Source organism: Silene latifolia, chromosome 3 (assembly GCF_048544455.1).
Source record: "Silene latifolia isolate original U9 population chromosome 3, ASM4854445v1, whole genome shotgun sequence".
Classification (NCBI taxonomy): domain Eukaryota; kingdom Viridiplantae; phylum Streptophyta; class Magnoliopsida; order Caryophyllales; family Caryophyllaceae; genus Silene; species Silene latifolia.
Window position 1 is genome coordinate 150886192 of NC_133528.1, and position 13133 is coordinate 150899324.

Here is a 13133-nt window from a genome sequence, read left to right on the forward strand (position 1 = left end):
CCGACATATAGGGTTAACACGGGTGGTAACTACAACGGGTCGGGTACTCAAACCAATGGAGATGCTATAGTTGGGAACACTTACCGCAGAGGAGCTGATAACAGTAAAATTGGTAATTATGTTGCTCGAGGCGACGCCAATGTGCGTCAAATGAAGTACTGATCATTTCACTGTATTAAGCAGGGACAATTACCTCGACTATAAGATCGATTAATTGTCGCCTTAAATAAGATTACCGTATTGTTGTTATTGTAATTGTCGCCTTAAATAAGATTACGTATTGTTGTTATTATAATTATTACTGATAGGTAGAATGAGACACAAGAAAACATGAATTATCCTGAAACAAAAACTGATGCTCCATCCATCGATCCCCTCTGTAAAATATTTTACGAGGTTATTTGCGTTTTTCCTTTTTCCAAATTTGCCAAGCAAAACTTTTTTTTTTTTTTTTTTTTTTTTGGGCTATGCTCATTCATGGACATGATTTACTCAATTATGGACATAAATGACCATTATATCCTTCTTAGTTTTACACCCTCGTTTACCATTTTTCCTAATCTTTCAAATGACAATCCAACACCGTCAAACCACCGGGCTCCCCCACCGCCGCCTCCCCTCTATAAACCGACCACCTGAACCGGACACCCTACACCGGACGACACCTCTCACCGGATTAGTCGAACCGGAAATTCGTTAATTCGTCATTGGTTGAAATTCTGGGTCGTTTTGATTCAATGAATTCAACATTTAATCCTAATTACGCAGACATTTAATCCTAACTCGACTGAAATTGTCATGCACATGCTACTGTTTTATGTAGTAGTATTTTCGATGGAGATGGAGAGGGAAATAAATCGTGATATAGATGTAGTTTACAATCAGCAACAATCATTTAATGTACTGATTGTTGTGCGCACCACAGGCCACCCTCTTGCCTATCGCTGCAACCACACCCATACGACGCTAAACTCGGAATATAAATTTTCAATTGACAATTATTTCAACAAACCCTAATTTTATTAATCTAAAGAATTTAATCTCCCTAATTAGATATAACATCGTTAATGATTATTTGATCGACCTGAAAACTAGCGTCCATAGTTGATTAATCTGCAGGATTTAATTAATTTTGTGAGGAAGAGAACTCGAGAGGGTTTGTATTTTTTTTGAAGGGTAGGGTATGGAAATTAAATGGCAAAAAGTCCGTGAAAGAGTAAAATGCGTTCATGAATGAGCAACTACGTTTTTTTTTTTTGTAAGGGAAAAGGCATGTATTATGAACGGAAATCCAACAAAATGCTTAAATGCTTAATTATGAAAATTGAAAAATATATGAGCTAGAAAAATTCTTGGTTGGCAGTTTAAATGTTTATTCAATTGAATTTTAACAGAATATAGAAAGCTAGAAAACTACTCGTATTTGTTCCACTTTTTACACTCTCAGTCCATGTATGATGTATCGTTCATGTTAACATTACACGGATGACGGATCCTTGCTAGGCGTGTTAACGAGCCGAGTCGAGCCCGAGCCGATCTCGAGCTTACCCTAGCTTGAAAAAAATGTGCTCGTAATAAAGTTTGCGAGTTTTAACGCGAGCTCGAACCAAACTCGAGCCCAAATCGAGCCTATATAAAATTGTTTATTTTTTTATTTTTTGTTCCGATATTTTCAATAACAAAGCTCGAAAGTTATATGTAAAAATATTTGGCAAATCAACGAGATATTTGATGTGTGATACAAAGATATAATCATGCTAAAATATTTTTATAAAATATCAGCAATATCTTAACTAATCACAGAAATTCGAGCCGCTCGCGAGCTTTTCGAGTCAAGCCAACGTTTGCTCGGCTTGACTCGTTAAGCTCTTGAGCCAAGCCCGAGCCGAGCTCGCACGAGCCGAGCTTTGACCGAGCCGATCTCGAGTTGCTCGCGAGCTGTCTCATCTCATTAATAGCCCTAATCCTTGCGTAATACCATTAAACGCATGTGATATTTTATCTAAGTAACCCTACTAAAATACCTTCCACCAAGTCACGAACCACCATTTTCCTTGCTAGGAGCACATCGTCTTCAATAAATTGGTTTGTAATATCTTATTGAAAAACCAGGAGACATACGATTCTAATAATGAATTGCTACTTCTATTTACTGATGTCCCAGATAGACGCAATTTCAGAAGAAAAGTATTCGAAAAATCCCAACAAAAGTTCAAAATCATTGACCAAATAATAGAGTACCGACCCATAAAACTCGGTTTTGGATACGATGGAGACCATTCAGGAAACAGGACAGTAAACCACAGTAAATACATGGAGATAGAGCAGCTCTGAAACATAAAAGAAAAGATGGATCATTTTTGTTCTTTTTTTTTTTCCTACTGTTTTAAATTAAGAACTTGCTCTATAATTCTCCTGTGATCGAAAACAAACTTCTTCCCCCTGTCCAAATTACAATAGATAGTGTGTGCGGAAACATTCAAAATCGGAAGATCAACCCCTTAATGAATACTTCTTCCCTGAGAATGCCTGAAACTTCGGCTCTTCTTTCTCGGGCTCCTTCTGTTTACTTTCTTTGGCCGGTTCCTGTCGAAATCACATACCAAGAAATTCACTAAGGGTCCGTTTGGATTGAAGGAATTGGAGAGAAGGGGAGGGGAGGGAAAGGGAGGGATTTAATTTCCTTTGTTTGGATAAAAAATATGGGAGAAAGGAAATGGAAGGGGAGAGAAATGAGAGGACTTATTTTCTCTCCTATAGAACAAATTATAATCTTTCCAAGGGTGGCAAGATTTGGAAAGAAAACATTATTTGGACTCTAATTATACCACCACCATTCTTCAATCCTCCATCCATTCTTCATCTCCCTCCTTCCTCCCCTTCCATTTCCCTTCATAATTTTTGTTATCCAAACACCCACATTCCATTTGCCCTCCCCTTCTCTCCCCTCCCTTCACCTCCCCTCACTCCCCCTCCCCTCCCTTTCCCTCCTAAAATTGTATCCAAACGGACCCTAAGTGTCTAGACAAGAATTAAGAGGGAAAAGAAGTTAAAAGTTTGCTGACAAAAGAAAAATTACCTTTTGGGTTTCCTTGGCAGGACGATTAGCATTTGGACCGAAGACAAGTTTCCCCTGTGACTTCCGATTGGTGGACTGAGAACTGGATCCAGCTGCAGCAGACTGTTCGCTCCTTGGGGCTACAGCTGGCTGCTTATCTCTAGATATAGAAGACGAAACAGTAGAAGATTCTGGATTCCCGGGTCTTCCGTCCAAACGTCGCCCAACACCGGTGAAGGGGTTGAATTTGGGCTCTTCAACTGGAGCTTCTTCAGCTGTACAATTTGAAAAACAGATTTATTAACTTGAATATCACATCAGGCTATGTTCGCTGGGTCACATCTGTAACTAATTACCGAAAGACTGTTCAATCACTGGAGTAAAAACACTGTAGACTGTGGAGTAAGCATGTTTATCCATTTTGTAACGCTTGAGGATTTCTTAGTCCAACTTATCCTATATTAAACCTATTATTACTATACTAGAGAATAGAGATGGCAGAGTACGAATGTATTCCAGGGCTTTACCTTCTGAACAATGCGCCAACTCTACACTTACTATTATCTACATTAGTCCATGTTCATCCGACTCATGTTACCTGACCTACGACACTTCGTACATGGACGGGTAATGACAATTGACGCCTCATTTTCAGCCACAAAAACATCTGGAGTTTTCATAAGACAGCCTAGGTCATCACTTTAAAATGCACCCATATCAGATACTTCTAACCGAGTTTAAGTAACATAGCACACTAATCATTAGCTTATGTCTTCGGAATAATTTGATAACCTTAGAGTCTGGAGCTGATAATAAAGATGTACAACATAAAACAGAGAGACTACGATCTCCTGTGCCAAATGGCAGATCATTAACCACCCAGGGATACCCCATGGCCAAAAGCTTCCAACTAAAGCAACCGGTATCCGTACATCTAGACACTTTTATAGGAACTAGACAAGCCACTGAACACACAAAAAATTACTCCCTCAAAGTCTTTGGAATTTCCCTATTAACCATTTGCACAAAAATAAAGGAATGTAAATGGGTGTGAGGGTAGAAATGGACCAATTCCAAGAAAAGGCTGATGGTACAATTCCTAAAAATTAGAGGGAGTAGTTCTCACTAACTGTGAAGCGCCGCAGAATTCATTATCTAACCAAAGAACAGAGAACAAGTCCTAGAAATACAGATGAGCAAACAAAAACCAAGAGAGAACAATAAACAGTGGGAGGGAATATAGAATTAAGGTGATTCTACCCCACTCACATGACAAAATAAATAAATATGCAAGACAGCATGCTAATTACATAAATCATGCATCAGATGGTATAATGAAGCAAACCTTGAGCTGGTGCCTTGCCGGTACCAGAAACAGCAGGTCTTTCAGGCTCTACATAGTCAAGAGGAGGTGCAAAGTCCACCTCACAGTCTGTTTCAATGATACTAATTGCATGAGCAGGCTTGGTTTCTACGATATCTATGTAGTACTTCTTATTATTATAAGCCACCATAATGCTGTCTCCAGTGGTCAAGCAGGAATAGTTTCTAAGAGTTGTCTCCAAACTGCACAAGGAAATAAAACGCAAAAACTCAAGAAAAGTATAGTTGAGAGTCAACCAGTTAAACCGGGTAACAACATAAAAAGGGGATCATAAAGGAAAGTGGATGAATGTTTTAATATGGCATGAGTTGGCCACTGCAAGTCCACAAAAACGGAGTATAATTTTGTTGGGCTAAAACATGGAGAAACACAAATTTCAACAAAACAATTCTCTCACTTATCCATCTATTCAAGGCATAAAAAAACCCTCTTATTCCATACACATCTTTCAGAAGAGCTCATCAGAAGCGCTTCCATTGTACATTTTTAATCAATTGAGAACAAAAAACATCTCTACAAAATTTGGTATATATTACCATAAAGATTACAGGCTTGCTTGACCACTACATTGTGGAGCTTTGTGAATCAACATATGCAGCCACCAAGAGTGACACTTTTACACATGGCAAACTAAGGAACTCCATGAAAAATTATAACTTCTATAAAACACATGCATGATAATCTAATTAAGAATGCACCACCACGGCGCCACTACCCTAGGAATCAGGATGACATAAAATACAATGCTATCAACCTCGTAAACAAAAGTCATCAGCTGCAATGCAGCGTCCAAAAGGCTAAAAAAAATTCTGATATGAACAATAGTACAAACAGCTGAACACGGAGTAAACTGAATCAAGGGAAGGATCAACTTACATAGCCTTTGGATTAGAAATGTCCAAAAAGTCTTTGGTGTGAGGTTGCAGTTTAACATATTTCCCTTTTGGAATCGTGACATTCTTAACTCGAACAATGTCTCCCTCGTGTAGCAGCATATTTTCCATCATCTAGAACAATATACAAATGAGGGGAAGGTCAGGAATTTATAACCAGGAAAATCTACTAACAAAAGCTATGCAAATGCAATGCAGGCCTTTACAATGACTTTCCAACGTGAAGCTTGTAACCAATAGGTATATGACCAACCACAAACTAGATACATGATGATGACATACCCAGTATGGCATATAGATCAAGCCTTCCTCGGCAATGAACTCCAGAACTCCACAGTGAGAGACTCGGTTTGCATCGTCATTGCTCAACTCAAAAAGCATGGGATAGTCAATATGAAGAGAAGCTGCATCATCAAGCCAACGGGTCAGCCTTTCCAAAAGGGACAGTGACAATATTGTTTATCTGAAATTGTTATTAAAATAAGTCAACTAACCAAGTCGGTCAAGGGCAGATGGAGGCATTATAACTGCAACAAAACAAGAACTGTGAGACAGGTCCATAACAGTGGTTTGAGTAGAAGAGACCTAAACTAGCCAATCATTTACACTTAATACAAAAAAAGAATCTTACTTTTATCACCGCTTTCAATTTGAGGCTGCAAGAAAATAAGGGGAAAAAAATTAGAATTGCATTGAACACATACATAGCGAAAAAGAAAAGTACCACATTTGAAAGAGGAAATTGATGACAGTTGAAAGTTGAAACTAGGGCAGAATCTAGAATATAAATATGAAACCAAAGTAATCGTGAAAAAAGTCGGAAACTTTTCAACAAATTTATATTCCTTCGGTCCCAGTCATTTGTTCACCTATTCCATTTATAGCTGTCTCATTCATTTGTTTACCTTTCTATGTTGGAAATATTCTTAAAGGCTAATCTGATTATCCACATAACTTATTGTCCATTTGTCACTCAATAACAACACCCACAAATGGTCCCTTCCCCTCTCCTTGGTCTTTGTGCCAAAACCAAAGGTAAACAAATGACCGGGACGGAGGGAGTATTAAAACAAAGAAGAATTCAAATGCAAATCAAGATAATATCAAGCTCAGCCAATCACAATCCAGTAGCTCTAGTGCCCGATAACCTCCGCAACCCGCATCATTCATAGATCTAGCTAACAGAGCAAATCAAATGGAAAGATTCATCGTACCTTTTCAATGAAGGATGCAGGGTAGCAACGGTATGATTGCTCAAATGTTCCACCATGGTACGCATATCCATTGAAAAACTGCAGCATCAGAAGTAAACGTGCCAAATTTATAAAAAGCCACATCATTTAAGATCTAAAATTCAAAGCACGTCATATAACAACTCAAGTGCCTCAACCTGAGCACACTTCAAGTATTAAAAATTGGTTTCAAGTCTTTCAACTAGATGTATGATCACCAAAATGACCAAAATGTGATGCAAAATTATCGACAACACTTCAAACATCACCTAACAAATTCATTGAATGCGAAAGGAACATGCCTAGTAGCACATCCAATAAAAAGTATATTCTAGACGTATGATTTCTATACAGCCAACACATCAAAGCTAGTGCCTTTTAAATGAAATATCCACTTGATTGTATGGACAATTTAAATAAGAAGCAACCCCTTTCATAGCTACGAACCTAAGAACAAAAACAGATACAATCACAATTCACAGTTTAGCTCATACTAATCCAAGCCGAATACTTGTGTAAGACGGCCTTAAACAAGTACGTTGTAAAGGGGGTCGTTTTAATAACTACTTTAAACATCCATGGTCCATATTCTAGGTAGTTGGGACCTATCTTACACAATATTAGCATAGAACCGCCTCATAGAAGACTAATTGTCATATAAAAACACAAGCATAGCTAATCTATGATTCGAATTACAATCTATAGCTCAATTTCTTAAAAACTCTTGATCAAGCTACACAAAAAATCGATGAATGAGACTTAAATCATTGATAACCTACTTACCATGATTCCAACAATGCTTCGAATCCGATATCACGAGACTGAACTTCCTCTACGAACTGTAAACGCAATCCAACAACAAAGATTAAGCATACAAAACCCTAACTAAATTACAATTCCCAAATTTCAAACAATTGCGCAACAAACACAAAGTTCTAAGCTTTCAAGCAAACAACGAATTACAATAACGAATTCAATAGACAAATTAACTTAAGATCAAACTAAATTAAGCATCAGATTGACGATTACTGAAAAATTAACAAAACAGACGATTGCAAAAAATTGTTAAATTAGGGTAAGGAGATCATAAGTACGATACCAGTGATAATGAAATCGGAATTTCGAGATTGAAATTTGGGGAAATTATGAGCGACGAAATTAGGGATTTGGGGTTGCGTGGATTGAGAGAGAATAAATAATAAACGTTTTGATTGAAAATTGGGAATTTTGAAGAGTCCTATATACAAGAGGAATTTTCACGGTTTTATATATGGACACGTAAGGTCAGTGGTGCTTTTATCATATTCGGTCTCGAATTCGGATTCAGATTCGGATTTGGATTTGGATGGTTATTTGGGTATTCCCTATTTGTAAGGAGACTGTAGTACAGACCTGGTAAAATTAACTCGGTTTAAATAATTCAGCCCCTGACACTCAAAACAAGTATCCGAGTTTAATCTGTGATTTAAATCGATGTTATTCGATATTTATTGCTGGACATTGATCATTAACTACAAAAATAATCCGAACATCGATTATTTATATAAATCTATTAAATAATCTATAATAGAAGTATGAAACTATGAAGTATAATATAATTAGGGACTTACTTCAATATAAGATTATTGGTAAACTCTCGTCACGGTAAAGACTTTGCACGAATGCACATCAACTTTCGACTAACTTTTATCATTATTTTATTATTCAGACTCACCTGAGATTTTATTCATTATTTATCAGACTCTACTTTCTCACTTCACTTTTCTTGTGAGGTCTTAATAAAAAAATAAAAAAAAAATTAATTTCACATGCGAGTCATGCATTGAATGACATCCCTAAATGGGCGATGGCGTTAATGAAGACTAGATGACCAAGTCGATAATTTACCCTGCACCTCGATAACTTTAGCAATAAGTTAGCCATTTGTAGGCCAACCGAGTCTACTTTCGTCTTTAGAGCCACATTGCACCATCTTAAAAACTACTCTATTTGAATCATGATGAGGGGGTGCCTAGAGGTAGCCACCTCCTGATCTCCATGACCTAGCTCGAATGAGCTCAAACCCAAACTAGTCTAACCAAAAAAAAAAAAATCATCGATAATTGATGCATAGAGCATAGTTCATGATACAAAAGCCAAGACGCAGAATCGGTAGCAAGTTATTGTCCATTATTGCATCACATTCCAAAGTATGATAATAATGATTTGAAGCATAGCAACTTCCAAAACATTTATTCTTTACGAGTCTAATGCTACGAGTAGCATTAGAGCATTAAATTAAATTTCCGACCATAATGTATTTTAACAAAACAATTGAGTATAGTTCTCAGCACACATAACCTAACAATATAAACCAGGGTTTCTCTACCCTTCACCGGGAGGGAAAAAACGAAGAAGAAAGCAAGAATAGAGGGAGACGATTTAGATTTTGTTCCGCGTGCATCAATACAAGCTGACTGAGCAATAATGCTTGACTGTACTTAATCGGCTCTTGACTGTCCAGCGCGAGAAGACAAGATGATCCCGACAATGAGACCGTACAGAGCGAGGGCTTCAGCAAAGATGAGAATAAGAATCATTCCAACAAAAAGCTTTGGTTGTTGTGCGTTAGCCCTGCCCAAAACGAAAGTCAAATTAGAGTTTGATACTATACTGCCATACAAATGAACAAATATCCCATTTGCAGCTTGTACACGAATTTGTGATATGAGGCGTGAGGCACCACCGTACCATGGTCACATAACGAAAAAATACACATTATACGGTGTCTTAAATACTCCCTACACATTATAAGGCTTGTAATTCATGGCGTGGAACAATCTACCAAGCTAATGTCATTTACCTTTGCAAGAAGTTTATAAACTTCTTCTAATTGAGATAGCACTAACTATTCCAATGCGGTTATATATCATTTAGAAATTTACAAGAAAATAAAAGACAGCCAAATAACAATCACGGATTCACGGGAATATCAAATTGTGCAATATTTAGATTATAAGATATATAAGAATCCAACATTGAGAAAGATGATATATCTACATCAGCATCGACATAGGGAGTATAATCTTCAAGTAAATAACATATACGAAAACACAAACCCTACTAGAAAGTAAGGGTAATTACCTTAACAATGCCAACTAAAATAGCAACTTCTATCTTAGATGTTACATGATGCACTCAGTCATAATGTCATATGGATCGATGGAAAGAGTGCCATGAAGCTTTCTTCAAGTGCACAACATTAACAAAAAGAAAAATGCACGGTTGTGCACATGAATATCCAGATAAATGCACCACAAATAAGACCATAGATTTGGAGCTGACAAAGATGTATGCAGCAAATATTTCACATGATGGAATTCCAGCATGTCAGCATTGGTTAGCTCGTAAAAGGTGAGCATTGCAGCTGATAATTGGAAATCAAACCACAAACTCCTTTCTCAACAACGGTATCTAGAAAAGTCCGAACGTACTACAAATACTCAAACCCCTAAGTAGTCATTGCCAAGAGTACACCGATTACATAAGAATCAACAATCTAAATGATAAAAACAAGACACTACAATGTGGCATTGATCATCAACTCATCATATTCGTAACTAACTACTAAATATACAAATATAAGAAGATGAGAAGATTGAGCACCCTGGGGCCTAGACGTTCTAAAATCATTGACTGAGCCTCAATCTGAAAACATTTGACCTCAAAATCAAAAAATGATCGTAATCACTGCAATGTCTACAACAGAACCAGATCCTATCCAACACGTCGATACAATTACCAAACCCCTAAACAAACCAACCTACATCTCACAATCACATAAGGACCAGAATTAACAGCAAAAAAGACAGATTGTCCAAAACATCACCTAAACTTTAACGTCACAGATCAACACATCTTTTGTAAATAACCCAAACACACAAACATCCGGATCAAAAACTAGATCAATACACAAGTAAAAACATCAAAAAAAAGTCAACGAATATTACCTAACACCAGCATCACCAACAACACCAATAGCCATACCAGCAGCCAAACCCGAAAGACCACAAGCAATACCAGATGAAAGGTGAGCATATCCATCAAATAAATAGTAAGACTTGGCCTTTGGATTAATTCCTGTTGAGATGATAACTGCTATAATAAGACCATAAATACCCAAAACTCCAGCCATAACAACTGGAACAATCGACTTCATAACCAATTCAGGTCTCATCACTCCCATTGATGCAACTCCTACACCACTCTTTGCTGTTCCATAAGCTGCCCCCATACCTTTACAACAACAAACAGAAATTCCATGTAAAACAAAACATACCCCGATCATAATATCATCAAATTTTACTAAAGATCTAAACTTTCTGGTGAAATCATGGTAAATATCGAAACTTTTCTGTTCCATAAGTTGCCCTCATACATTTACCAACCAGAAAAACACAAAATTTCATATAAAACAGCACATAACCAGATCAATAAACCATTAAATTATACTCCCTCCGTCCCAATTATTTGTTGACCTTCTTTATTCTTTGTGAGCCGTATTTTAATATGATTGGGACGAAGCCACGGAGGGAGTACTAAGGTGAAATCATGGTAAAGATCAGAAATTTGCTGTTCCATAAGCTTCCCTAATACATTAGATGGATATTCTCTCGTGTACCCGTGAACTTTTTCGTTTTCTAAGGTTTACCCCTCATTTTTTACAAAAAAAACTTTGACCAACAATAATTCTTTGTTACGGCCCTTACGGGTTCAGAAAACGGTAATTTTTTTTTTCAAACCAATTATCTCGTCAAGGCCATGAATTTGAAAAAAAAATCACCGCTTTTTGAACTCGTAGCCGGAAGTTATGGTTGGTCAAACCTTTTTAAAAGAATAAACTTTGACCGACCATAAATCCCGACTACAAGTTGAGACGTCGGTGAATTCTTTTTCAAACTGAAGACCTCTTAAAGACGGTAAATTTGAAAAAAAAAAAGTATCGTATTCTGAACTTGTAGCCAAGAATTTTGACCGTCAAAAGTTTTTTTTGCAAGAAAAGAGGATACATCTTAGAAAATGAAAAAGTTGAGGGTACACAGAGAATATCCCTACATTTAATAAAAACAACATACTCCGTCTCAATCATTTGTTTAACTTCAATTAAAATACCCCTCAATCATTTGTTTACCTTCGATTAAAATACCCCTCATCTATACAAAGGAAGTACTAAAGATACAAACTTAAAGGTAAAAACATGGTAAAGATCAAAAATATGCTGTTCCATAAGCTGCCCTAATACACTTACCAAACAAAAACACATAATTTCATCTAAACAACAGATACCCAGATCATAATATCATCAAATTATACTAAAGATCCATACTTTAAGCTAAAACTATGGTAAAGATCAAAACTTTTACTGAAACAATCATAAATAATCAAAAAATTATCCCAAATTGTATTAGATTGAGGATTTTAACATGAATTTATGATGAAATAAGATCAAAGTTTGAGCTATGATCAACTTACAGGAGAAAATGAGAGCAGCAGCAGCACCAAGGAAACCAAAAAACGGTGCCGTTTCATCACCATTGAAGACAGAAGACATGGTTTTTCTTGGTTTGATCGGATCTGGGGATTTAGAGAGAGATGAGATGAGGAAAGGGTTGATGAAATTTGAGATTGTGAGGTGTTTGGAAGAGATCAGAAATTTGTTGATTAACTTATGCTAAAATCATATACGTGGACCTATCTTCTGTTTACTATTTCTCCTCAAACTCCTAATCAGAAATTTTTTTGTTTAAAGAAGTGAAATATGATTGCGACGGATATGCCCGTCATATGATTGGATTTACGGTAATTATTTGTTGGATTTTTTTTGTAGGTTGTAGTTAAACTTGGTAAAACTAGCCTAATTTGAATAACCCGATTCGATGAAGTGACTCGAAAAGTGTAAACCGAATTTGACCCAAGCTGACCTAACCCGAAAGTGACCTGTCCCCGAAATTACACGACTTGAAGTGACCCGAAATGATTTATTTTAAGCAAATGTTGACCTGAAGCAACCTAAACGGTCCAGAATGACCAGAACCGGATTAACCTGACCCAAAAATGAACCGACCAGATAAATTACTCAATAACTATTGACCCGAAAATGACTTGATCTGAAATAACCCGACCGAATTACCCAAACAACTTGTACTTACAAGTTTTTTCCGAGTTTGACAAAGGCGAGTGCATGAAGTAAAGCGCTGCGCCTTAGTACTATTCATTTGACTATTCATTTGTTTATAGTTATTGGGTAATTTCTCGGTGTCCAACACGAAAATTAGTTAATCCTACACAAATTTTGGACTTGTTCCGACATTACTCCTCTCAATTTTTTTTAAGTTCAACTCTAAACCCTTCTCACATCTCTCTCTACTTTTTTCATACACAACACACACAAAAACCATGTCAACCGCCAAACAAACCCTACAAGTCGCCCTTCACCCACCACCAGACTGCCTGGACCGCCCCACCTTCACCCTTCCACTACCGCACGCCCTACCAGACTGTCGCGGCGCCGCTCCATCCCACATCCT

At 37.1% G+C, this 13133-nt stretch overlaps 2 protein-coding genes across 3 annotated transcripts; both read right to left on the minus strand.

Moving 5' to 3' along the window:
* Positions 1-2169: 2169 nt before the first annotated feature.
* On the minus strand, positions 2170-7827 carry LOC141648487 (uncharacterized). 2 transcript variants are annotated; one of them, XM_074457183.1, is made up of 10 exons: positions 7667-7827; positions 7351-7406; positions 6550-6627; positions 5967-5991; positions 5830-5862; positions 5618-5739; positions 5319-5449; positions 4404-4624; positions 3080-3333; positions 2170-2586 (listed from the first exon to the last, which is right to left on the minus strand). In XM_074457183.1, the coding sequence occupies exons 2-10, from the start codon at positions 7351-7353 to the stop codon at positions 2494-2496; spliced, it is 960 nt and encodes a 319-aa protein (XP_074313284.1). In that variant the 5' UTR covers positions 7354-7406; positions 7667-7827; the 3' UTR covers positions 2170-2493. The 2 variants fall into 2 exon arrangements, with proteins under 2 accessions (XP_074313284.1, XP_074313285.1); XM_074457184.1 differs by lacking the exons at positions 5830-5862; positions 5967-5991 and having other exon boundaries at positions 5618-5765; positions 6519-6627; positions 7667-7805.
* An 888-nt stretch (positions 7828-8715) lies between these two features.
* LOC141648488 (V-type proton ATPase 16 kDa proteolipid subunit) lies at positions 8716-12359 on the minus strand. The gene is made up of 3 exons (XM_074457185.1): positions 12079-12359; positions 10557-10842; positions 8716-9180 (listed from the first exon to the last, which is right to left on the minus strand). The coding sequence occupies exons 1-3, from the start codon at positions 12155-12157 to the stop codon at positions 9048-9050; spliced, it is 498 nt and encodes a 165-aa protein (XP_074313286.1). The 5' UTR covers positions 12158-12359; the 3' UTR covers positions 8716-9047.
* Positions 12360-13133: the final 774 nt, after the last annotated feature.

Bases quoted from the DNA above. Each gene is read 5' to 3' on its own strand.
- LOC141648488 (XM_074457185.1), bottom strand. From the start codon at position 12,157: ATGTCTTCTGTCTTCAATGGTGATGAAACGGCACCGTTTTTTGGTTTC. The intron at 10,843-12,078 runs GTAAGTTGATCA...GTTGTTGTAAAG, and splicing joins TGCTGCTCTCATTTTCTCCT to GTATGGGGGCAGCTTATGGA. The intron at 9,181-10,556 runs GTAATATTCGTT...CGTTTTGGGCAG, and splicing joins GTTGGTGATGCTGGTGTTAG to GGCTAACGCACAACAACCAA.
- LOC141648487 (XM_074457183.1), bottom strand. The intron at 5,863-5,966 runs GTAAGATTCTTT...GTTTTGTTGCAG, and splicing joins AATTGAAAGCGGTGATAAAA to TTATAATGCCTCCATCTGCC. The intron at 2,587-3,079 runs GTAATTTTTCTT...TGATTTCGACAG, and splicing joins CTGCCAAGGAAACCCAAAAG to GAACCGGCCAAAGAAAGTAA.